This window comes from Leucoraja erinacea, chromosome 1 (assembly GCF_028641065.1).
Source record: "Leucoraja erinacea ecotype New England chromosome 1, Leri_hhj_1, whole genome shotgun sequence".
NCBI lineage: Eukaryota > Metazoa > Chordata > Chondrichthyes > Rajiformes > Rajidae > Leucoraja > Leucoraja erinaceus.
The window spans coordinates 8,914,742-8,941,775 of NC_073377.1; the positions used below are offsets into that span (position 1 = coordinate 8,914,742).

The following is a 27,034-nucleotide window of genomic DNA, read 5'->3' on the forward strand; positions in this document are numbered from 1 at the left end:
GGTGTCTCTAACAGTTTTATTCTTGTTTCTCAGTCTCATAATGGCTTATTTGACTTTCATTGGCACAATTTTGGTCCTCGTGTTGATAAACAGCAATAAAAGTTTCTAAATGTGATGGAAAGACTGGAGGAAAGACTAGGTGCTGAGATCTCTCTTGTACCTGCATTACGGAGGCAATTAAACACACCTGAGCAATTACAAACACCTGTGAAGCCATGTGTCCCAAACATTATGGTGCACTGAAATGGGGGAACTATGTATAAACACTGCTGTAATTTCTACATGGTGAAATCAAAATGTATCAAATTACCATTTAATAATATCTACACTTTAACCACATGTGATTTTTTAAAATTACAAATCTCAAATTGTGGAGTACAGAGGCAAATGAATAAATGATGGGTCTTTATCCCAAACATGGAGGGCACAATAAAACACTCTTGACCATGAGTCACTCTGGTGTAGAGAGCGCATGAAGAACTATCCAGCGACTACAATAGTCCAGAGGAGGTTTATGAGAATGGCCACAGGGGATGAATGGGTTAGTACCTGGGCAGCCCAGTGGCGCAGCGGTAGAGTTGCTGCCTCACAACACCAGAGAACTGGGTTCAATCCTGACTATGGGTGCTGTCTGTGTGGAGTTTGTACGTTCTCCCTGTGGCCACGTACATTTTCTCTGGGTGCTCTGGTTTCGTCCCACATCTCAAAGACGTGCAGGTTTGCAAGTTACTTGAAATCTGTAAATTGCCCCTAGTGTATAGAACTAGTATAGAAGTGATGGATGGGCGGAGTGGGCTCGGTGAGCCAAAGGGCCCATTTCCACGCTGTATCTCTAAATTACTTTCTGGAGTTTAGAAGGACGAGGGAGGGTCTCATTGAATCCCACTGGATAATCAAAGAATAGAATAAAAGGACGTACCTTTAGGAAGGAGATGAGAATTTCTTTAGTCAGAGGGTGGTAAATCTGTGGAATTCATTGCTGTGGAGACCAAGTCAATGGATATTTTTAAGGTAGAGATTGATAGATACGAGACTAGTATGGGTGTCAGGGGTTTTGGGGAGAAGACAGGTAAATGGGGTTGAGAGGGAGAGATAGATCAGCCATGATTGAATGGCCTAATCCTATGATTTATAAACAAACATGGGCAAATGGGACGAGCTTGGATGGGGTAACTTGGTTGGCATGGGCGAGTTGGGCCGAAGGGCCTCTTTCTGTGCTGTATGACCTCATGACGTGCCCAGAGTAAACAGTGCGCTCACCTCTGCCTCTGCTTGCTTTAAACAGCGTGTTCCTTGGCCGATCGCCTCCTTCCCCCTTAGTGGGTGTCCAGGTCTTGGGGGTGGGGGGGTCAGACCCGAGTTCGGAGCTCATTCCAGACGAGCAGCTCAGTTCGCTGGTCGTACTCTCTGCGTCACTCTCGTACTCCTCGGCCTGTGTATCGGGTCCCGTCGGCGAAGCCTGGCCGCGGCTTCCCTTGGCATGGTCAGGTCTGGCGAGTCGCTGGCTCTCGGCATCGCCCAGGATAGCACCGGAGGGGCCGAACCCCCGGGTCGCGCTCAACTGAGCGGCACCCGTCTCACCAGACCCGCCGCCGGCATCGGGGAGCGCTGGGCCGCCCTCCGCAGGGCAGGTCGTCATGGCGACGGAGGCCTCCTCTGGGGGAGGTCTCCTTTCCTCGCCCTTCCCCAACAGCCCGCTCCTCGAAGCCTGGAACGGCACTGGCGGCTGCAAAGGCATCGCAGGACGGACGGGGCAGTTGGAGGCAAACCCAGACCAGGACTGTCGTGTGGTGTAACCACCCGCCCCGGAGAAGCCCCCCTCAGAGGAAGCTTCCTGTGTGGACCCCAGAGGTAGTCTTGTGGAGTCGGAGTCAGGCCGGGTGGGGTCCGCGCTGCTGCCTCCGCCGCCGCCGCTGCTCGCTGAAACATTGTCACCACCGCTCAGGGACGCCCCCATCCTCGTCTGGTTCACGGTCCTAAACGTCAAAACAGAAGGTGAAGCAAACAGCCCATCGGCACGGAAACCGTGACCAAAATTATCAACGGCACGAGGCCCTCAACTGGATCTCACTCCCACCGCTTCAACTCTTCCCAAAAAGAATGGCAGAAGGGAAGAAAAAGATAAGAGAAACCGTGCTGGCAAAGTGTTGAATTGAAGCGCCGCTGCAGGTAAAGCAGCTGCCCGAGGCCCAGGATCAATCCCGACCTCGGATGCTGTCTGCTTGGATCTTGCATGTTCTCCCTGTGACTGTATGTCGTCGTTCCCCCCCCCCTCGTCAAGTGCTCCAGTTTCCTCCCACATCCCAAAGACCTGCAGGTAGGTTAATTGGCCAATGACCTCTTAGTGTAGGCAAGTGACACATAGAAACATAGAAATTAGGTGCAGCAGTAGGCCATTCGGCCCTTCGAGCCTGCACCGCCATTCAATATGATCATGGCTGATCATCCAACTCAGTATCCTGTACCTGCCTTCCCTCCATACCCCCTGATCCCTTTAGCCACAAGGGCCACATCTAACTCCCTCTTAAATATAGCCAATGAACCCAGAGATTCACCCCCCCTCCTCGGTTTTTAAAGGTCCTTAAGTGTGACCAGTTTCCCTCCCACATCTTCTCAAGTCCTGAAAAACCCTGCAGGTAGGTTAACTGGCCAATGACCTCTTAGTGTAGGCAAGTGACACACGAGGAGCTGATGGACAAGTGGGAGGAACGCAGGAAAAAGGACAAAATAAGGTTCCCCATCGGCTAAGCTCGGATTTTTCACAGACTTAGAAGTTGCAAGTTAGTTACCGGGTTGTAGAAACCTTCTGTGTGCTATTTCAGAAGAGATGTTGTATTTATCTATGGTAGGATTGGACAGGATAGCATGCAGAACAAGTCTTTTACTGTACACACATGTAGTTAAATAAACTACACTTTACTAAATTTATCTGGAACTAAATGTTAATCACGACATTCCATTTATCATATCTCTGTGCACAATGGATGGCTCAATGGTAACCATGTATTGTCTTTCCCAAGACTTTGTTAGTACACAAAAGCTTTTCACTGTACCTCGATACAAGTAACGATAAACAAAGCTCAAACTCCACTACATTAAACTAGGAAGGACATAGTTTAGTACAGTTAACTCAGTCCTTACATCCAAGCCAACTTTCCCACAATAGAAATAAATTCTAAATATTTATTCAGGAATTATATTTATATAATAAAAATATAATAATAGTTTCAATAATTGACATGTAGAAATTGTAACTCAGAGGGACAGGCTGCAAAGAAGGAATGGGTAACATTTCAGGTCGAGACCCTTCTTCAGTCTGAAGAAGGGTCTCGATCTGAAACGTCACCCATTCCTTCTCTCCAAAAATGTTGCTTGTCCCGCTGACATTTTGTGTCTATCTTCCATTTAAAACAGCATCTGCAGTTCTTTCCTACACATGTAGAAATTGTATTTGGCAGGAAAAGTGGTAAACCAACATGCAATTTGTGAAGGACCACTCTAAAATCAAATATTAATCTCCAGTGTGAAACAAGTTTGTTTTTTTAATCTCCCGAAGGTGGCAGAGGTTGACTCACCCAGGGGGTGCCGCGGTGGTGATGGCAGGAGGCGAGTTGGCAGGTGGAGGTGTGGTGCGCCTCAGCTCCTTGCTACCGGGTGTAGTGGCAGCACTACCGAACAGCATGTCTCCCAGGGCCGAGTGAACAAACTGAGCCTGCAGCGAGGACAAGGAGGTGGGGCAGCGTTAGCTTGTTGGGTCCGTGGACAAGGTACACTCTCTCACTACCCGAGGGATACGCCACGCAAATGCACTGTCACAATCTGGAGGGCTTCTGTTCACCTGCAGGGCAACCCAAAGAGATGGAAGACGGCAGGTTATCACCTTCCACATCCTGGAAAGGTATTCTACACTCTGGTCAGCTTTACTGAAGGTTTTTACTGATGGCATTTCATCAAAACACTCATATCACAAACAATTTTGAATCCTCCAATTTTAGGTAACTAACCACACCTCGTATGGGGAGGTTATGAACATATGGTACAAAGAATGGGATCAACATTTAATTCTCCAATTTTAGTTAACTACAAAACTCCCCTCCCTTCTCCCCCCTTAAACCCTTTACACCACACTCACTCCGGTGTCCCCACCTGAACTCGCATCTATTCCCCACCACCCCCCCATTTTCATCTCCCATCACCTGCATCAAACTATTGCTTGCGAGGCTTTGTCCTGCCCCTCCTCTCTTCCAGCTTTCTTCCCCCGCTACCACCCCGCAATCAGTCTGAATGGTCCCGACCCAAATCATCACCTCTCCATGTTCTCCAAAGATGCTGCCTGACCCACTGACCCTGCATTTTGTGTCAATTCTGTCACCCAACATCTGCAGTTCCTCGTATCAGCAAAAAAATACATCTTCACACTCCAGGAGCAAAGATCGTAGGCAGTGATTCAACAATATTGTGTTTGATAATTGTAACCAATTTGTGATAATTTGTGCTCAATCCTGGTATAGTGCTTTGTAAGTTAATACTTCTTCCATTAAAATGCACCAATATTTATTCACCAGATGGATATTCCATAGAAACATAGAAAATAGGTGTAGGAGTAGGCCATTCGGCCCTTTGAGTACCCAGTTCCTGCTTTCTTCCCATATCCCTTGATTCCGTTAGCTCTAAGAGCTATATCTAACTCTCTCTTGAATACATCCAGTGAATTGGTTTCACATCAGCGGATGACAAAGCTGGGTGGAGTTTGCGGATGACACAAAGCTGGGTGGCAGTGCGAGCTGCGAGAATGCTATGAGGCTGCAGGGTGACTTGGATAGGTTGGGCGAGTGGGTAGATGCAGTATAATGTGGGTAAATGTGGCAAGAACAAGGCGGCAGATTATTATCTGAATGGTGTCAGATTAGGAAAAGGCAAGGCGCAACGAGACCTGGGTATCCTTGTACATCAGTCACTGAAAGTTAGTATGCAGGTACAGCACGCAGCGAAGAAAGCAAATGGCATGTTGGCCTTCATAGCGATAAGAGCAAGGAGGTCCTTCTGCAGTTGTACAGGGCCCTGGTGAGGCCGCACCTGGAGTATTGTGTGCAGTTTTGGTCTCCTAATTTGAGAAAGGACATTCTTGCTATTGAGGTAGTGCAGCGTAGGATCACAAGGTTAATTCCCAGGATGGCAGGACTGATAATATGATGAAAGAATGGGTCGACTGGGCTTGTATTCAATGGAATTTAGAAGGATGAGAGGATATCGCAGAGAAATATATAAAATTCTCAAGGGAGTGGACAGGCGAGAGGCAGGAAAAAAGACCAGAACCAGGGGACACAGTTTAAGAATAAGGGGAAGTCATTTAGGACTGAGATGAGGAAAATCTTTTTCACCCAGAGAGTTGTGAATCTGTGGAATTCTGTGCCACAGAAGGTAGTGGAGGCCAATTCACTGGATGTTTTCAAGAGAAAGTTAGATATAGCTCTTAGGGTTAATGGAATCAAGGGATATGGGGGAAAAGAAGGAACAGGGTACTGATTTTGGATGATCAGCCATGATCATATTGAATGGCAATGCTGGCTCGAAGGCCCAAATGGCCTACTCCTGTACCTATTTTCTATATTTCTATGTTCTTAGAATCTACAAGGGACCAAAGGTGATCTGAGCCTCAACGATACGCAAAGTATTTTATAACATTTTCCAAACATTTCAACATCATGCAGTTCTGATGTGCACAGAGTGTGAATAGTTAGAAACATCAATAACTTATCATTCATTGCCTAGGGAACTGAATGCAAAAGTACGGAAATTATATAGCGCATATATTTACCAAATCTGGAGTCCGTGTACAGAGTGGATTAAGGGGAAAGGTTTCGAGGGATATGGTCCAAAAGGGACTGCTGAGTTGGGTGAAGTTTGAAATCCTGCGTGGAGTATAACTATTATTGCAGAAGGACACAATGCGCTGGAGTAACTCAGCAGATCAGGGCGGCACAGTGGCACAGCGGGAGTTGCCGCCTTACAGCGCCAGAGACCCTGGTTCAATCCTGACTACAGGACAACCCCAGTTTGTACGATAGCGCTAGTGTACGGGAACCGCTCGTCCCCGCTGACTCGAAGGGCCACCCTTTATCTTTTAACTATACTGAAAAAGTATTCCACTGTATCTCGGTAGAGGTGATGTTTTAGGTCAGGACCCTTCGTCAGACCGAACTGCAACTTAGATGCACAGACCTCTCGCCCAGAGTAGGGGAATCGAGGACCAGAGGACATAGGTTCAAGGTGAAGGGGAAAAGATTTCACAGGAATCTGAGGGGTAACTTTTTCACACAAAGGGTGGTGGGTGTATGGAACAAGCTGCCAGAGGAGGTAGTTGAGGCTGGGACTATACCAACATTTAAGAAACAGTTAGATAGGTACATAGATAGGAAAAGTTTGGAGGGATATGGACCAAGTGCAGGCAGGTGGGACTAGTGTAGCTGGGACATGTTGGCTGGTGTGGGCAAGGTGGGCCTGTTTCCACACTGTATCACTCTATAACTGTGTGCAAATAAATAGTGGCATTAAAGAGCGGCCAAGGTGGGATCAGGTAAAACAAGGCTTACTTCAAAGGGAGAATAAATGGTATCCTTGCGCGAGCGGATGAAGTCAGGCCGATGCTTCTGAAGGCTGGAGACGGCGGGCGTGGCGGCCTCTCGCCGGGCCGCGGGCTGCACTTTGTCCTCCACTACCACCGTGCGCCCGTTATCCAATGGGCGGGTGGAGAAAGCCAGGTTAAAGCTGTTCCAGCTGGCGTTAAACCCAAACAAAGGCTTCGGCTTCTGGGGAGCCAGAGCGTTCGTACTTTTGGCCTCCTCGCCGCCCTCGGGAAGAAGCCCGTTCTTGCGGCAGCTGGCGGACCCTGGGAGTTGCGGCACCTTCCCGCCCCGCAGCTCCACGGTCTGCGCTGGATCGGGGAGGGCAGTGCTGTCGTTACTGCGGAGGCCGGCAGTCCCTGCGGGGCCCTGCTCCTCACTGCGGCTCGCGGTCTCATCCACATGTATGTCCCTCGCTCTTTTAGCTCCGTTGTCGTCCTGGACCTCAGCAGACTTTCTCTTCGTTGATTGGGCTTTGGTGGAGTCACCTGCGTTTAACACAACTGCAGTCAGTGCACGGAGCTGAACAAAAGCGATCACACCATTGACAAAACGTGCACCTCTCCATTCATAAGCAATAGGCCATTCGGCCCATCCAGTGTATTCCGCCATCCAATCGTGGCTGATCTATCTCTCCCTCCTAATCTCTCTACAGTGTGGCACATCCCCTTCAAACTTTGCCCCTCTCACCTTCGAAGCAAATACCACAAGGCATCAACTGTGGAGCTCAAGTCAATGGATATTTTTTACGGTGGAGAGTGACAGATTCTTGAGTAATCAAGGTGTCAGGGTTATGGGGAGAAGGCAGGAGAATGGGGTTGAGGTAGATCAGCCATAATAGAATAGGAAAGAACTGCAGTGCTGGTTTAAATCAAAGGTAGACACAAAATGCTGGAGTAACTCAGCGGACAGGCAGCATCTCTGGAGAGAAGGAATGGCTGACGGAGTCTGAAGAAGTGTCACGACCCAAAACATCACCCATTCCCTCTGTCCAGAGATGCTGCCCGTCCCGCTGAGTTACTCCAGCACTTTGTGTCGACCTGGCCATAATTGAATAACGGAATGGACATGATGGGGCAAATGGCTCAATTCTGCTCTTCGGACTTATAGCTTTACAGTGAGTGGGGCAACGTTATAAAGACGTGCAGGGCAAGTTTTTTTTAAATAAGTGGCGGCCGGTGCCTGTAATGTGCTGCTGGTGGTGGTGGTTGAGGCAGATACAATAGAGGCTTTTAAGCGATTTTTGGATGGGTACATGGATTGGCTGGGAATGGAGGGCTACGGATTATGATGCAGGCAGATAAGAGATGGTCTTGGCTTCATGTTCGGCACAGACATTGTGGGCCAAGAAACCGTTTCTATATCCTATGTCCAGGAACAGCTCAATGTCTTCCAGAGACATCAGCGGAGGCCACTTTTAGCACCACAAACCAGGAGCCGTGCCATGATTCAGGACAAAGTTAAACGGAAAGATTCAAGGTATCAAGTCTAATAGAATGGCTCGAAGGGCCTCCTCCTACACCTATTTTCTAAGAAACAACCTCTGCGTGCAAACTTGGAAAATATTTAGGGTTTTTCAATGTATTTAAAAAAAAAAAAAAATCTATTCAGAACTAAAATCAGAAATGTTGATTCAGCCTGCAGTTACTTTGTGGACAGCCCATGTCCACATTTGTTGAGTTATAAATACTGCTCGAGAGATTGAGAAAGGCGAGGGAGATGTCAATGAGGGATGGCACAGCAGTAGAGTTGCTGCCTCACAGCACCAGAGACCCGGGTTAGATCCAGACTGTGGGTGCTTGTCTGTACGTTCTCCCCGTGACCTGCGTGGGTTTTCTCCGGGTGCTCTGGTGCTCCCCCCCCCCCCCCCCCCCCCCCCCCCCCCCCACGCTCAAAGTACGTACAGGTTTGTAGGTTAATTGGTTTGGTAGACTGTAATCTTCTGTTTAATGTAACCAATGAAAACAGAGACAGACAGGACAGATTAACATTGCAGGTGCTGGAAACCCGAGTTAAAGCTGAAAATGCCGGGAACACTCCACCGGAAGAGAAGCGATACAGTAAACCCTCGCAATATCGGGTCTCCGTGTAATGGATTTTGATACTCCCGTTGCAACCTCTCCCCACTGCACTTCCGCCAGTCTCCCGGTTGCGGGAGTGGTGAGAGCGAGCAGCGTGACTACCGGGCCCATCTCCGGCGTCTGTGGCTCCCCGGCCTGTGCGATCCTGCTTGTTCACCCCACTCTCCCCCGATATTTTTGTAGCTCGCTGCTAACTTTCACAACGATGGTGCAGCGGTAGAGTTTTTGTTGACAGCAGCCAGAGGCCCGAGTGCGATCCTGGCTTCGGGTTCTGTCTGTACGTTCCCTCTTTGACCTTGTGGGTTTTCTCCGGGTGCTCCGGTTCCCTCCCACCCGCCAAAGACGTGTAGGTTTGTAGGTTAATTGGCGTCTTGTAAAATGGCCCCTCGTGTCCATGACTTGGGATAGGCTGGGTGAGTGGGCAAACGTTTGGCAGATGCAGTTTAATGTGGATAAATGTGAGGTTATCCATTTTGGTGGCAAAAACGGGAAAGCAGCTTCTTACCTAAACGGTGGCCGATTGGGAAAGGGGGGAGATGCAGCGAGACCTGGGTGTCATGGTACACCAGTCATTGAAGGTAGGCATGCAGGTGCAGCAGGCAGTAAAGAAAGCGAATGGTATGTTAGCTTTCATTGCAAAAGGATTTGAGTATAGGAGCAGAGAGGTTCTACTGCAGTTGTACAGGGTCTTGGTGAGACCACACCTGGAGTATTGCGTACAGTTTTGGTCTCCAAATCTGAGGAAGGACATTATTGCCATAGAGGGAGTGCAGAGACGGTTCACCAGACTGATTCCTGGGATGTCAGGACTGTCTTATGAAGAAAGACTGGATAGACTTGGTTTATACTCTCTAGAATTTAGAAGATTGAGAGGAGATCTTATAGAAACTTACAAAATTCTTAAGGGGTTGGACAGGCTAGATGCAGGAAGATTGTTCCCGATGTTAGGGAAGTCCAGGACAAGGGGTCACCAGCTTAAGGATAAAGGGGAAATCCTTTAAAACCGAGATGAGAAGAACTTTTTTTCACGCAGAGAGTGGTGAATCTCTGGAACTCTCTGCCACAGAGGGTAGTCGAGGCCAGTTCATTGGCTATATTAAAGAGGGAGTTAGATGTGGCCCTTGTGGTTAAGGGGATCAGAGGGTATGAAGAGAAGGCAGGTACGGGATACTGAGTTGGATGATCAGCCATGATCATATTGAATGGCGGTGCAGGCTCGAAGGGCCGAATGGCCTACTCCTGCACCTAATGTTATGTTTCTATGTATAGGGAGTGGATACGAAAATGGGACAACATAAAACGGGTGGTCGCTGGGCGGTGTGGACTCGGTGGGCCAATGGGCCTGTTTCCATGCTGTATCTCTAAACTAAACCAAACTAACACCACACCTCACTCATTGTTTGTCACAGGAGGAGGCCATTCAGCCCACCGAGTGTGCAGGATAGAGCTAGTTCACGGGGTAATCCCTGGTTGGCGCTGATTCGGTAGGCCCAAGGGCCTGTTTTCACGCTGGAACTCTAAACTATCTATCCTCTCCCCATGCCCCCAAAATGATCCAGATGTCTGAAGGTTAGTCGGTAACTAAATATCGTAGCTCAGTTACTCACCGGATTCAATCCCGTTCTTGGTCAGTGCCTCAACATCCTCCTCGTGAAGGAAATCCATGTGAATCAGAGCAGGGTCAACAATCTGCTTCTCAGACGCCTGCAACATACAAAGACATGTTCTGCTGCTTAAATACCTCAGGCCAAAGCTCAAAAAGGATTCACACAAGGCACGTTGCCCATGGAACAAAAAAACAAAAGACTTCAATTTTACTTGCCGAGCTTCCAGCTTTGTGTTCATAAGTTGCAGGAGCAGAATAAGGCCATTCAGTCCATCAAGTCTACTGTGCCATTGAATCACGGCTGATCTATCTATCCCCTCTCAACTCCATTCTCCTGCCTTCATCCCATAGTCCCTGACACACGTACTAATCAAGAATCTGCCAATTTCCGCCTTTAAGAACATCCATTGACTTGACCTCCACAGCAGTCTGTGATGCTCTCTCTCTCCCCCCCCCCCCCCCCAAAGCTTGAAGAAGCATTCCGACCTAAATCTTCATCTATCCATTTTCTTCGGAGATGCTGCCTGACCCACTGAGTTACTCCAGGACTTTGCATCTTATTTTTTTGTCGCAAACCAGTATCTGCAGTTCCTTGCGCCTCTACTTCAATATTAGAACCTGCCATGGGCTCAGCAAGACGGAATCCACAACCTGGTTCTGTAAATTCAGGGCCGCTCGGCTGTGAAGCTTCAGGACGATGGTTAGTTTAATGACGGTACCATTAGGAGGTTCAGCGCAAGAATGCATTTCTGCGCTCTATCCATGGGTGCTCTGTACATCACTTTAGACTATAACAATGCAATTTTGCCTCTAACTCAAAGAATCCAAATAAAAACATTCCACTCCTGCAAAGCCAATGACCAAACTGGATGAAATTTCAACACCTGGGTGTTTAAATGTTTCTTGGATAAAACGTGCGACTTTAGGAATTCAGCGTCAAGGATTTTACTGTAATTGCCTGTAGGATGGACAGGTACATGTATTGTCAGATTCAGAGGGATAAGGGCCAAATGCAGGCATGTGAGACTAGTGCAGATGGGACATGTTGGTCGGCGTGGGCAAATTGGGCCAAAGGGCCTGTTTTCATGCTATATGGCTCCAGAACCAGGGGCCACGCTTAGAATAAAGGGGGGGGTCATTTAAGACTGAGGTGAGAAAAAACGTTTTCACCCAGAAGAGTTGTGAATTTATGGAATTCCCTGCCACAGATGGCAGTGGAGGCCAAATCACTGGATGGATTTAAGAGAGAGTTAGATAGAGCTCTAGGGGCTAGTGGAGTCAAGGGATATGGGGAGAAGGCAGGCACGGGGTACTGATAGGGGATGATCAGCCATGATCACAATGAATGGTGGTGCTGGCTTGAAGGGCCGAATGGCCGCCTCCTGCACCTATTTTCTATGTTTCTATGTAACTCATGCGATTATGTGCTTAGTGCTAACTAGCTCGCCATCAACTTGCTCCAAGAATTATAAATTAATTTATTATAATTTATTTAACAATTATTTCTTTCAGAATCACTATTTTGAGGCAGTAGTGGTGCAGCGGGTGGAGCTGCTGCCTCACAGCAGCAGAGACTCGTGTTCTATCCCGACCTCGGGTGGTGTAAGTGTGGAGTTTGCATTTATCGTTAAATGAATTATAATGAATTAATGGAATAATTCTTGGGAGCAAGTTGATGTTCTCCCTGTGCCCGCGTGGGTTTCCTCCGGGTGATCCGGTTTCCACCCACATCCCAAAGACGTGTGGGCTTGTAGGTCAATTGGCCTCTGTAAAATTGCCCCTCGCATGTAGGGAGTGGATATGAAAGTGAGATAAGATAAAACTTGTGTGAACGGGTGATCGCTGGTCGGCGTGGATTCGGTGGGCCAAACGGCCAATTTCCGTACTGTATCTCTAAACTAAACCAAACCATCACCACACCTCACTCATTGTTTGTCACAGGAGGTGGCCATTCAGCCCACCAAGGCAATGCTGGCTCTCAGAGCACTCCAGTCTATCCCATTCGCTCATATACTTCCACGCGGGTTATTCCCTTTCTCTACCCCCTTACCCACACCCATTTTCCTTTCACTCAGTTACACTGGATTAATTTTTCCCCACAGCCATTTGAGTGAGCCACTGTCTCGGGGGCGCAAGAGGAAACTATATCATCCAGGGGAACATCCATGTGGTCAGAGAAAATACAAAATACAGCAGAAGGGTACTTGACGTCAGGATTGAACGGGGTCCCTGGAGGTGTGCAGCAACAGTATTAACTGCAAGTCACCGTGCCCTCGTAAGCATCAAACACGTCATTAAAGGTTACATTTTGAATTCCTCCATTTTCAGCGCACGAATAAAACTGCTACTCAAAGTGGAATTTTACTTGGCATCAAATCATTTTAATTACCTGCTCACTTCTGATTTGCACCAAGCGCGTTAATAAGTTGTGATGAGTCACAACGGCCGAACACCACTGGGTGGAAGATTTCAAGTCGTACACCTTGACTTTATAGCCAGTCAGGTTGGTTGTACCTGATAAACAGAGGAACACAGGTCAAAACTGCAGGCACAAGTCCCTAAGTTCCAGGAGCAGAATTAGTCCATTCGGCCCATCAAGTCCACTCCGCCATTCAATCATGGCTGATCTATCTTTCCCTATCAACCCCATTCTCCTGCCTTCTCCCCATAACCCCTGACACCCGTACTAATCAGGGTTCTGCCAATCTCTGCCATAAACATATCCACTGACTTAGCCTCCACGGCCTTCTGTGGCAATGAATTCCACAGATTCACCACCTTCTGACTAAAGAAATTCTCCCTCATCTCCTTCCTAAAGGTACATAATTTTGTTCTCTGGTCCCAGACCCTCCAACCAGTGGAAACATCCTCTCCACATGCACTCTATCCAGGCACTGCGAAACAAGAGGCCTATGGCTACCAATGAGCTGCTGACTTGGCCGAGCCACCCACAAGGTCATGTTTACAGATCCACCTTCTGAAAACTCACCAGCATTTTTCTATTTGGAAGACAGAAACCAATGTCTGCTTTTATAAAGTTATTTCAAAGCCTTCATCTAAATGAATCAACAGAACTCAATTACAACAGCCACTGGCTAGGCCAAGTCAACAGAACTTGACATTGAACACAGAACAGCACGGAACCAGGCACCTTGGGCCACAATATCCATGATAAACACAATAGGCAATAGACAATAGGTGCAGATGAGGAAATATTATACAAATAGAACCGCATGGATAGTGACTTTTATATAAGCTAGGTAAATTGCAAAAGAAAAGTTTTCCTGAACCGAAATAAAGTGCAAACAGGCAAAGATGAATCAAAACATGGAGGCCTGAACCGGTACCTGCTTAGCTTAGGTTATTGTTTGGGGCAATTATAGCACTGGAGGGAATTGTATTTGATATGGCTTTGTGTTGAAGAATGGGAAGCTGAATAAGGGGCCTCTTCTTAGGCCATCTGCTCTGTCTCTATGGCACATTTTTGAGCTCTGAATGTGACATAAAGGTGAAGCGTTATGGCTTGTTATGCTAGGTTTGAGACAGAATTCAAGGCTGAGAGAAGATAGGCTGCAGTTAGCCTTGGCTGTGTCCAATTATAATGTGTGATAAGGAATAAGATGTAAGTGAAGGAATAGTTGCTTTGAGAAATAATTAGATTGAGGGAGTAGTTTATAGAAGGTTGAAGCAGATGGAATTCTGACGTAATGGTCTGAGATGTAGTCTCTTGTGTTCTGCCTGGTACATGAGATTGGAAATCCTACTTCCCGATAACAGGAAAGGCACCAAACTCATATTAACTAAATTGACAGATTTACAACCCAAGTATCCTTGGATGGGAGATGGAAATGTGCGTTTTGAACTTAGAAACTGTAATTCAGCAAACTTATATAATTAATGTTTTAAAGACATAGGTAATGGTATTTCAAAATCGGTAAAATTATAGTAACACCAATTATGAAATGTATTGTCTTAGTAGAAAGGTACACTTTAGACTTATAGAAATTGTTTCGATTTATAGAAATATATTTTCTCTTGATATAGACAGTGTGTATGACTTGTGTGATCATTGTGTTATATATGTATCTTGTATTTTGAGGAGTGATCTTTCATAAGAGCCTTCTGGGGTTTTGCTGTGTTGAAATAAAATAATTCTAAAACAGTTATAAAGCACAGGCAAACGAAGGCTGTAATGAGGCCAGGGAAGGGGGCTCATGTGACTGATGTTGTAAATCACCAGAAGGACTCAGATGATTGGTTACTAGCTTGTCATACCCTCTGTGTCTGAAATGTGTAATACCTATATAAATGCCATGAGTTTGTATCAAAGTTACTCTTCTCTGGACCCGCCCCAGAACATCTGTGTTGGAAGGTTCAAGAGACTAGTCTCAGCTGAATAAAGAATAGATTTTAACAGCAACAAGTGTTTGAGTCAAGTTGACTTTAGATTGAAAGAACTCAGTTTAACACAGGAGTAGGCCATTCGGTGATAATGGCTGATCATCCCCAACCAGTACCCCGTTCTTGCCTTCTCCCCATATCCCCTGACTCCGCTATCGTTAAGAGCCCCATCCAGCTCTCTCTTGAAAGTATCCAGAGAACTGGCCTCTACCACCCCCTGAGGCAGAGAATTCCACAGACTCACAACTCTCAGTGTGAAAAAGCGTTTCCTCATATGACGCCAAGTTAAACTAATTTCCTCAGTCTACAAAGGATTCACGTCACTCCATTCCCTCCGCCCTGCGCCGTACAAAGCATTTTATCTGGATGCTTCACAGCTTGGTTTGGGAACAGCTCCATCCAAGACCGCAAGAAATAGCAGAGAATTGTGGACGCAGCCCAGACCATCTCACAAACCAACCTCCCTTCCATTGACTCCATTTACACATCACGCTGCCTCGGCAAGGCCAGCAGCATAATCAAGGACGAGTCGCATCCCGGCCACTCCCTCTTTTCTCCTCTCTCATCAGGCAAGAGGTGTGAAAATGCACACCTCCAGATTCAGGGACAGTTTCTTCCCAGCTGTAATCAGGCAACTGAACCATCCTACCAACAACCAAAGAGCAATCCTGAGCTACTATCTACCTCATTGGAGACCCTCGAATATCTTTGATCGGACTTTACTGGACTTAATCCTGCACTAAATACTATTATAACCATATAACAATTACAGCACGGAAACAGGCCATCTCGGCCCTACAAGTCCGTGCCGAACAACTTTTTTCCCTTAGTCCCACCTGCCTGCACTCATACCATAACCCTCCATCATGCAATTCCCTTCATCGTGTATTTGTACACTGTTGGTGGATCGATTGTAATCGTGTATTGTCTTTCTGCTGACAGGATAGCACACAACAAAAGCTTTTCACTGTACCTCGGTACACGTGACAATAAACTAAACTAAATACTGTTGATCAGTCCCCATCACTTTACAGATCTTCTCTGCACAGCTTGAGATTTTGAATGATTGCGACTCACTAATACTTTTCCATTTCTGGCCTTGGATTGTGCAGTTTCTATTTCAGATTTCCACCATTAAAGATTTCCTCGCAGTGGTTCCCTTTGCAACATATTTCAGGTGACAGCAGTAATGGCCACACCCACTTCATGGAAAGTCTTAATTACCAACAAACAGACAGCATGGAAGATAAATGACACAATAACCACAATACGATAAACTTTATTCGCCCCTGGAGGGAAATTGGTCTGCCGACAATCACAACACACAAGGGTACACAAAAACTTGAAATTAAAAGTGAAAACAAAAAGAAAAACACAAGCGACTGTTGTCTGGCTGCTGTGGGCACAGCGCCTTCACCGGAACAAACAAACAAACAAACAAACACAGACTTATCCCCTGGGCAGAGGATTCTAAACTAGAGGGCCCCCCCCCCATCATCCCCCATACCGGGTCCCCTTTGTTCTCCCACCGCCCCCGAGCGTCACTCCACGCCGGGTCCCCATTGTCTCCCACTCCCCCCCCCCCCCCCCCCCACCACCGCCACCAAGATATAATTAGGTAAAAAAGATTATAAAATTAACTTAACAGAAGGAGATGACCACAACCTTCGAAAAACTCACCACGAAGGAAGAGTTCTTGTGACGATTGCTTAATGAACCAGCTCTTAATTTTGGCACAAATTTCCTTGTTATCCCGAAGAGGTTGGTCCCAACAATCCATATTCTTCTATAGATGTGTGCAATGGGTATTTTATAAGGAAATCAAAACATTATGCATTATAACATGTAGAATGAAAGAGCCATATAGCAGAGAAACATGGCCAACTGCTCATGCCGACCAAGATACCCCATCTAAGCTTCCATAACATATTCCTCTAAACCATTTCTATCCATGTACCTGCGCAAATGTCTTTTAAACTTTGTTTGTGCACCTGCCTCAACTATCTCCTCCGGCAGTTCATAGATACATAGAAAATATGGGGGTTCTCTCCATACCCCCTAATCCCTTTAGCCACAAGGGCCACACCCACATCCCTCTTAAATATAGCCAATGAACTGGCCTCAACTACATTCTGTGGCAGAGAGTTCCAGAGATTCACTACTCTCTGTGTGAAAAATGCTTTTCTCATCTCGGTCTTAAAGGATTTCCCCCCTTATCCTTAAGCTGTGACCCCTTGTCCTGGACTTCCCCAACATCGGGAACCATCTTCCTGCATCTAGCTTGTCCAATCCCGTAAGAATTTTGTAAGTTTCTATAAGATCCCCCCTCAATCTCCTAAATTCTAGCGAGTATAAGCAGAGTCTATCCAGTCTTTCTTCATATGAAAGTCCTGACATCCCAGGAATCAGTCTGGTGAACCTTCTCTGCACTACCTCTATGGCAATAATGTCCTTCCTCAGATTTGGAGACCAAAACTGTACGCAATACTCCAGGTGTGGTCTCATCAAGACCCTGTACAACTGCAGTAGAACCTCCCAGCTCCTATACTCAAATCCTTTTGCTATGAATGCTAACATACCATTCGCTTTATTCACTGCCTGCTGCACCTGCATGCCTACTTTCAATGACTGGTGTACCATGACACCCAGGTCTCGTTGCATCTCTCCTTTTCCTAATCGGCCACCATTTAGATAATAGTCTGCTTTCCTGTTTTTTGCCACCAAAGTGGATAACCTCACATTTATCCACATTATACTGCATCTGCCATACATTCGCCCACTCACCCAGCCTATCCAAGTCACCTTGCAGCCTCCTAGCATCCTCCTCACAGCTAACACTGCCCCCCAGCTTAGTGTCATCCGCAAACTTGGAGATGTTGCATTCAATTCCCTCGTCCAAATCATTAATATATATTGTAAATAGCTGGGGTCCCAGCACTCAGCCTTGCGGTACCCCACTAGTCACTGCCCGCCATTGTGAAAAGGACCCGTTTACTCCTACTCTTTGCTTCCTGTTTGCCAGCCAGTTCACTGCCCACATCAATACTGAACCCCCAATACCGTGTGCTTTAAGTTTGTATACTAATCTCTTATGTGGGTTATTCCATTTACCAGCGCGACCCTCAGTGTGAAAAACCTGCCCTTCACACTTCCCTATTAAATCTTTCCCCTCTCAACTTAAATCTGCAACATTTAGTTCTTGAACATTATACAGCGGGATTTTCTGCTGATACGGAGTGGGGTAGGGGTTCTGTGGAAAGGACGTTATTCTATGATTGCAAATGAATGATTAATATTTTCTTTATTAACATGTCGGGAGGTAGATGCCGCAGGCTCTTAAACTTTGCTTTTGTCCGCCCGCCATTTCAGAGAAAGGTTAAGGCCATAGGATGTAGGAGCAGAATTAGGCCTCCACCACCACCCCTGGCAGCACGTTTCAGGCACTTACCACTTAAACTTAGCAAGCACTTCCCCTTTAAACTTTGCCTCTCTCGCCTTAAAGCTATCCCCTCTAATCTTTGACATTCCCACCTGGGTGGGAAAGATTTGACAATGAACCACACCTCAAGGGTGTCAGGAGAATGGGGTTAAGAGGGAAAGATAGGTAAGCCATGATTGAATGGTAGAGTAGACGATGGGCTGAATGGTCTAATCCTGCTCCTATCACTTATCTCTGCCTCTCATAATCTTATATACTGCTATCAGGTCGCCCCTCAAATTCCAACATGCCCCTCAACAATCCAAGTTTGTCCAGCCTCTCCTTGTAGCTAATACTCAATTCAGGCAGTATATGGTAAACTTCTCCAAAGCCTCCATATCTTTCCAGTGAAGGGTCGACAATACTCCAAATGCGACCTAACCAAAGTCATGCAACACGACTATGTGACATACTCATTAGAGTTAAGTGATATTGTGCACACAGTTGCCTGCTTTGAACGCTCCCTGTCCCGCTGAGTTACTCCAGCTTTTTCCTTTCAAAGGTGTGTGGAATCTCTTACCTTCAAGGACTGAAGATGGACATCTTTTTGCAGAAACATTCGGTGCTTGTCAGCAAGAAATTCCACTGCTGTTATCGGTCCAATCCCAACCTTATCCGTCAAGCATTTGAATGTCTGGAATAACCACACAAGAAATACAAAGTTCAAAGTTCAAAGTAAACTTTATTGTCAATTCAAATAAATTGGATTGAAATTGCGTTTCGTCATACTCCAAATGTGCAAGTAATATTTATAACACAGACAGACAATATACCAATAAGATAGACAATATACATTATTTAAAATATTCAGTGTGCCAGACTGTAGTAACATTTTGAGGTATGTTATTAAAGTGCAATAATAAAGGTGCAATATAGAAAAGTGCAAATAGCATACTGCAGACATTGAGTTAAATATGATTTTGTAAATGTGCTTAAAAAGCTTAGAACGTATTCAATGACAGCCAAAAACTTTTTATGAAGAGGGAAGTGAAACAAGAATGGCCCGGTGGCGCAGCGGTAGAGTTGTTGTCTTACAACACCAGAGACACAGGTTCGATCCTGTCTACGGGTGCTGTCTGTACGGAGTTTGCGCGTTCTCTCGGTGACCACGTGGGTTTTCTCCGGTTTCCTCCCACATTCCAAAGACGTTTGTAGTTTGTAATTGGCTTCAGTAAAGCCAAATACGTAAAGTAAATCATCCCCAGTGCGTAGGATAGTCCTGGTTTATGGGGAACGCTGGGCGGTGCGAACTCAGTGGACGGTAGGGCCTGTTTGTGTGCTGTATCTCTAAACTAAACCGAGGAAGTTTATACGGTTCCTGTAACAAGTTCAGTGTTCCTTTCAATTAAATATTGGAGAAAACCTCATTACAGAGAAAGGTTGAACAAGTTGAGGGCTTTATTCTTTGGAGCGCAGAAGGTTAAGGGGATTCACCACTCTCTTGATAGAGGTTTTTAAAACTGATGAGACCCCTTGTCCTGGATAGACATCGGGAGTTAGACGTGGAAAAGATCCCTTTTCCCACTGAGAGTAGGGAAGATCAGAAGGTGGGTCCAACAAGTCTTTCTCCATAAGACAGTCCTGACATCCCAGGAATCAGTCTGGGACATGACATGAGAATTAAGGGACTGAAGTTTCGGGGTAACATGAGGGGGAACTTCTTTACTCAGAGAGTGGTGGCTGTGTGGAAAGAGCTTCCAGTGAAGGTGGTGGAGGCAGGTTCGTTTTTATCATTTAAAAATAAATTGGATAGTTATATGGATGGGAAGGGAATGGAGGGTTATGGTCTGAGCGCAGGTATATGGGACTAGGGGGGATTATGTGTTCGGCACGGACTAGAAGGGTCGAGATGGCCTGTTTCCGTGCTGTAATTGTTATATGAAAACCGGCAAATGAAACATTTAGCATCAGAGACAGACAACAAATCCATATCACATCCCTGAACAAGAAAAACTTAACTGAAAAAAATCCCAAGTGAAGTAAGATCCTGCAAGCCATTTTATGGGCCCCCCAACAAACATTGAAGTAATGCAAGAGTGAAGGTATCCATCTTAAAGAGACAGAGCCACGAGTAAATGCTCAACAGCATCACTTGGGAGGAGTGAATGGCAGAGGTGAGGGTTCACGGACTTTATTTCAAATGAACATTCTGCCCAAGAGTGCAGACAGATCGACTGGTGGCACAGCAGTGTCTGTTGCTGCCTCGCGGCTTGAGAGAGCGGGGGTTCAATTCCGACCCGTGTTACATGTTCTCCTTGACCGCATGGCTTCCTTCGAGGTCTCTGACCTCCCCCACGTCATTAAATTAAATTAATTTAAAATTCCTGCTGAGCATTACTCAGAGTAGATCAACAGGCAAAGGTGAGGGGCGGCACGGTGACGCAGCAGTAGAGTTGATGCCTTGCAGCGTCAGAGACCCTGGTTCGATACTGTCTATGGGTGCCGTCTGCACGGAGTTTGTACCATCTCCCCGTGACCTGTGTGGGTTTTCTGCAGGATCTCCAGGTTCCTCCCCTACTACAAACACATACAGGTTTTGTGTGTATTGGCTTGGTAAAATTGTAAATTGGCCTTGGTGTTGCAGGGTAGTGTTAGTTTGCGGGGATCGCTGGTCGGCGCAGACTTGATGGACTTAAGGGCCTGTTTCTGCGCTGTATCTCTAAACTAAACTAAAATATTTTGCAGGAATACAGGGCAATAAGACGAGGGGGAAAGAATTGGATTGCTCTCCTAGTCAGCTGCATAGATCTGAAGGGCCAAATATAATAACAACGCCACAAGAGGAGAAGGAAGATGTATAACACAGCAAAGAGTAGCCGGAAGCCAGAGGATTGGGAAACTTTCATAGGACAACAGAAGGAAACAAAACGGGCAATACGGGTTGAAAAGATGAAGTACGAGGGGAAGCTAGCCAGGAATATAAAGAAGGACAGTAAAAGCTTCTTTAGATATGTTAAGGGAAAAAGAGTAGCAAAGTCAAATGTGGGTCGCTTGAAGGCAGACATGGGTGAAATTATCATGGGCAACAAGGAAATGGCAGAAGAGTTGAATAGGTACTTCGGATCTGTCTTCACTAAGGAAGACACAAACAATCTCCCAGATGTACTGGAGGACAGAGGATCTAAGGGGGTAGAGGAACTGAAAGAAATTTTCATTAGGCGAGAAATAGTATTGGGTAGGCTAATGGGACTGAAGGATGATAAATCCCCTGGGCCTGATGGTCTGCATCCCAGGGAGGTGGCTCTAGAAATAGTGGACGCATTGGTGATCATTTTCCAATGTTCAATAGATTCAGGATCAGTTCCTATGGATTGGAGGATAGCTAATGTTATCCCACTTTTCAAGAAAGGAGCGAGAGAGAAAACGGGGAATTACAGACCAGTTAGCCTGACTTTGGTGGTGGGAAAGATGCTGGAGTTAGAGGTAATTATTAAAGAGGTAATAATGGGGCATTTGGATAGCAGTAAAAGGATTAGTCCAAGTCAACATGGTTTTATGAAAGGGAAATCATGCTTGACTAATCTTCTGGAATTTTTTGAGGATTTTGTGACAAGTAAAATAGATGAAGGGGTGCCAGTGGATGTAGTGTATCTAGACTTTCAGAAAGCCTTTGATAAGGTCCCGCACAGGAGATTGGTGACGAAAATTAGAGCACATGGTATTGGGGGTAGGGTGTTGACATGGATAGAAAAGTGGTTGGCAGACCGGAAGCAAAGAGTAGGAGTGAACGGGTCCTTTTCAGAATGGCAGGCAGTGGCGAGTGGAGTGCCGGTGTTGGGGCCGCAACTGTTTACCATATATATTAATGATTTGGAAGAGGGAATTAGGAGCAACACTAGCACGTTTGCGGATGACACAAAGCTGGGTGGCAGTGGGAACTGTGAAGAGGATGTTAGGAGGTTGCAGGGTGACCTGGACAGGTTGAGTGAGTGGGCAGATGCAGTATAATGTAGCTAAAGGTGAGGTTATCCACTTTGGCGGCAAAAACAAGGGGGTGAATTATTATCTCAATCACACAATAGTATTCTGAAATTGTGTGCTTCCCAACTGCCACGTGAGGAGTACCAAGATGATGGAGGGGGGGGATATTGAGCCTGTGGGCCAAATGTAATTGGATTTGTGGTGTATGGGGTTAATACGAGGCAAAATTGTGTTCAATACATCACTTTGCATGCTTGGGCTGAATAAACGGGGCCAGTAAATCATGGGGATGCTTGCAATGGCCATTGAGATAAGCTTTGCTTTCAGAGACATCCGAGACTAGCTTGGTGTCTGCTAGAACACATAACTCACGCCATTATGACGGATAGTTAGTTTGAGACACAATCACCTCACATTCATAGAGATATAATTATTATACTGTACTTTTGATTATTATTGTTTGTATACTCAGTAACATGTAGTTAGATGGGCGCTAATGTAGGCTGATGACTCCAAGGGGTGGAGAGTGTATTGTAAGGGTTAAACTGACAATTTCAGCTAAAATGTGAAATGGGGTTATCAGCAAAGTTAGCAGCCCTTACATTCCATAGCCTCTCGAAAACAAGTTTCCAGACGCGTTATCTGTGATCATTGCCTGGGAGCGCAGTCTTCAAGGCCATTGTATGGGAAAGTGTAGCTTTGGTGAACAATTCACAACAGCAACATTTGGGTAGACCACCTGCCGCTAGTAGCACAGAAACGTTGTGGACAAGGGGGGCTTATGATTGGCTCGGGGAGGGGGCAGTGGCACGGTCTGCTCTGCTAAGAAATGCCATAAAGATTGGTAGGAAAGAACCGCAGATGCCGGTTTAAATCGAAATTAGACACAAAATGCTGGAGTAACTCAGCGGGCGAGGCAGCATCTCTGGAGAGAAGGAATAGAAACATAGAAACATAGAAATTAGGTGCAGGAGTAGGCCATTCGGCCCTTCGAGCCTGCACCGCCATTCAATATGATCATGGCTGATCATCCCACTCAGTATCCCGTACCTGCCTTCTCTCCATACCCCCTGATCCCCTTAGCCACAAGGGCCACATCTAACTCCCTCTTAAATATAGCCAATGAGCTGGCCTCAACTACCCTCTGTGGCAGAGAGTTCCAGAGATTCACCACTCTCTGTGTGGAAAAAGTTCTTCTCATCTCGGTTTTAAAGGATTTCCCCCTTATCCTTAAGCTATGAACCCTTTTCCTCTCAATCTTCTAAATTCTAGAGAGTATAAACCAAGTCTATCCAGTCCTTCTTCATAAGACAGTCCTGACATCCCAGGAATCAGTCTGGTGAACCGCCTCTGCACTCCCTCTATGGCAATAATGTCCTTCCTCAGATTTGGAGACCAAAACTGTACGCAATACTCCAGGTGTGGTCTCACCAAGACCCTGTACAACTGCAGTAGAACCTCCCTGCTCCTATACTCAAATCCTTTTGCAATGAAAGCTAACATACCATTCGCTTTCTTTACTGCCTGCTGCACCTGCATGCCTACCTTCAATGACTGGTGTACCATGACACCCAGGTCTCGCTGCATCTCCCCCTTTCCCAATCGGCCACCATGGGTGACATTTGGGGCCGAGATCCTTCTTCAGACTGATTGTGAAGGAGGGTCTCGTCCCAAAACCTCGCCCATTCCTTCTCTCCAGAGCTGCTGCCTCACCCGCTGAATTACTCCATAATGATTGGTGTTGGGCGCCCTTTCGGTGAGAGAGCCTCAGCCTTGGACCTTGCCGTGAACGGTGGCAGGTGATCTTGAACATAACACCCTGCGGCGTGCTCTGCTGTGTACTCGGGGTTTGCGAGTGCGTTCGAGATTATTCGAGGGTACGTGAGTGTATGTGGCTTATTTGGTGGCGTAATAAATCACTGAGTGAATCAAAACTGTTATCTGAATCCAGTGATTTATCGAACACGACAGTCAGTTACTGAGAAGACAGGGAGGTGATGTTTCGGGTCGAGACCCTTCTTCAGAATCTTGGTCCAGAACTGGGCCTGGAATCCAGGTGGCAGCCAGGTTGGAGGCAAGGATCGGCGGAGTCAAAGGTCGCGGGCCACGGACAGCCTGAGTGCAGGTAAGGGTGGTGGCCACGGTGGCCTGGACATGGACAAGGAAGCTGTGTGGGATGGAGCGGCAGGTCTGGTCTGTAAGCGGACGGGAGGAGCGGTGGGGGGGCCCCAGAGATAGCGTGGGCAGCCGGGACGAGAAGCAGTCGGGGAGGTGATGTGACCCAGGGGTGGCCTTGTGCAGCCGTCAGGAGGTCAATCCACCATAACCAAAACCAGTTAGAAAGAGTTCTGTTAAAACTGCACATTCAAAGCAGAGATCAACAGATTTTGGGGAATAATTGGAACAACAGGGAGAGCGAGAGGCAGAATGTTATAACGTTGAGGCACCACACCAGTCACAATCCCGATAAAAGTGCAGAACACACACAGAAGCTGTGTGACCTGCCTCCGAGGCTGCATCATCTTACGAGATAACAAATACAAAAGAAGACTTCTTCATACCAGAACAGGCCAGCACACGCCATCAGTAACGTCTTCAGGCTTCCTGTCAGCCAGGGCTAACTGGTCTTCGATCAGGAAGACACTCAGCTCCTCATCATGAAGCTTTATCCAGCGACACCAACTATCATCAAACTCCAAGTAGATCTGCAGAAGGGCAAGAAAAAAACAAAATACACCTTCTCATTAAAAGGTCCCCACCCATTGTCTAGTGAAACCACAGACAAGGGAACGGGCTTGGAAAAATCAGCAGGGGACAGACGACCCTGTTGACATTGACTGTGGCACTGTGAATGGAAACAAAAGTTTGCGTTATTTACACCTCACAAAAACATTGTGCTGAGGCGTGATTGTCCGTCACTCCCTGGTTCACTGGTCTTGCCCCTTCCCCAGACACTCTCCCCTGCAACTGCGGGCGGTGTAATGCCTGCCTCTACACCTCCACCTTCACCATCATCCAGGGACTCAAACAGACCATCCAGGCAAGGTAATGATTCACAGGCACCTCCTCGAACCTCCTTCATTGCTCCAATGTTTCTTTCATGTTCCTATAGTCATAAGTACATCAGTGATAGGAGCAGAATTAGGCCATTCGGCCCATCAAGTCTACTGCCATTCAATCATGGCTGATCTATCCCTTCCTCCTAGCCCCATTCTCCAGCCTTCTCCCCATAACCTCTGACACCCGTACAAATCAAAAATCTATCAATCTCTGCCTTAAAACTATCCACTGACAGCCTCCACAGCCTTCTGTGGCAAAGAATTCCACAGATTCACCACCTTCTTCTCATCTCCTTCCTAAAAGAACATCCTTTAATTCTGAGGCTATGACCTCTAGTCCTAGTAAGTAAGTAAGTTTTATTTATATAGCCCGTTTTAAGTCAACTCGCATTGACACCAAAGTGCTTTACATAAATTAAATAATAAGTTCCATTACCAACCATAGAAAAAGGTTAAAAAAAAAGAATAAAATGGACACAACACATTATAGAGTTCAACACAAACGTCCCCCCACAGCAGAATCATAAACTTTCCACTGTGGGGAAAGGCACCAGAAATTTAAGTCCTCTTCCTCTGTGAAACACCCGAGGTCGGGGCCCATTTGTGGCCGTGCAGCCAGTCCGATGGTTTTCAGGGCCCTCCTGCCGTGAAGATGGAACTTCGGCGTTGGGTGAAACATTCCTCAGCGGCTTGGAAAAGTCTGGAGCGGCTGCCTCCTCCCCGGAGACCGGGGCACTCGTAGTCCTCAGGCCGCGCCGGCTGGAGCTCCGACACCGGTGAACTCGATCCCTGGCTCTGCGGCGCTCCAAATCCAGCGCCGCCCGCGCCCGGACGCCCGCAGCCCCAGCTCCGCGATGTTGGGATCGATGGCCACAACGCTCCGGAGCTTACCGCACGGCGACCCGGCAAGGCATCGCCCGCTCCGTGTTGGCATCCCAGCGCTGCACCACCGCCGCTGTTGTCCCTGCCGATCCCGACAGCTGCTCCATTCTCGATGGTAGGCCGCGAGGACGGGGCGAAGAAGCAGCTTGGAGGGATGCTGCCTCTCCGACTAGGTAGGTGACTAAGAAATAAACTTTCCCCCTTCCCCACCCCCACCCCCCACATGGAAGACCTCCACTAACATTTTTTAACATGACTTAAAATAAAAAAAGGTGTAGAGACGGACTGCAGGCAGGCTGCCACACACAGACGGCGCCCACTCCTGCACATCCGCCAACTTGAATGTCCTGAACTCTCCCACTAGTGGAAACATCCACTCCACATCCACTCTATCCAAGCCTTTCACTATTCTGTACGTTTCAATGAGGTCCCCCTCATTCTTCTAAACTAAGCGAGGACAGGCCCAGTGCCGTCAAACGCTCATCATAGGTTAACCTACAGCGCATTCAGAAAGTATTCAGCCCCCTTCACTTTTTCCACATTTTGTCACGTTCCAGCCTTATTCTAAAATTAAAAATTAAATTCCTTTTTTATAATCATCAATCTACACACAATACCCCATAATAGAAAAGTGAAAACAGGCGTTGAGAAATTTTTGCAAAGTAATTCAAAAGAAATAACTGAAATATCACATTAATACATAAGTATTCAGACCCTTTGCTATGACACTCAAAATTGAGCTTAGGTGCATCCTGTTTCCATTGATTATCCTTGAGATGTTTCTACAAGTTGATTGGAGTCCACCAGTGGTAAATTAAATTGATTGTACATGATTTGGAAAGGCACACACCTGTCTATATAAGGTCCCACAGTTGACAGTGCACGTCAGAGCAAAAACCAACCCATGAAGACAAAGGAATTGTCCATAGACCTCTGACAGGATTGTGTTGAGACACAGATCTGGGGAAGGGTATAAAACAATT

The 27,034-nt window shown here is 46.7% G+C and overlaps 2 protein-coding genes across 4 annotated transcripts in view; both read right to left on the reverse strand.

Annotated features, from left to right (window-relative positions):
- Positions 1 to 27,034, reverse strand: part of LOC129705670 (lysine-specific demethylase 3A-like) — an 87,316-nt gene that overhangs the window by 48,308 nt on the left and 11,974 nt on the right. For all 3 annotated transcript variants that reach the window (XM_055649565.1, XM_055649481.1, XM_055649400.1), the window contains exons 2-9: positions 24,672 to 24,815; positions 18,710 to 18,823; positions 16,392 to 16,497; positions 12,700 to 12,824; positions 10,312 to 10,408; positions 6,594 to 7,111; positions 3,576 to 3,712; positions 1,261 to 1,976 (exon numbers count right to left, since the gene is read on the reverse strand). In XM_055649565.1, the coding sequence (XP_055505540.1) occupies positions 1,261 to 1,976; positions 3,576 to 3,712; positions 6,594 to 7,111; positions 10,312 to 10,408; positions 12,700 to 12,824; positions 16,392 to 16,497; positions 18,710 to 18,823; positions 24,672 to 24,815 (1,957 nt within the window). The remainder of the gene's footprint in view (positions 1 to 1,260; positions 1,977 to 3,575; positions 3,713 to 6,593; positions 7,112 to 10,311; positions 10,409 to 12,699; positions 12,825 to 16,391; positions 16,498 to 18,709; positions 18,824 to 24,671; positions 24,816 to 27,034) is intronic.
- ptcd3 (pentatricopeptide repeat domain 3) overlaps positions 1 to 27,034 on the reverse strand; it is a 354,967-nt gene that overhangs the window by 661 nt on the left and 327,272 nt on the right. Inside the window, exon 21 of the mRNA XM_055649765.1 lies at positions 1 to 160. This exon is cut by the window's left edge and continues 661 nt beyond it. Within this exon, the coding sequence (XP_055505740.1) occupies positions 17 to 160 (144 nt within the window). The 3' untranslated portion in view covers positions 1 to 16. The remainder of the gene's footprint in view (positions 161 to 27,034) is intronic.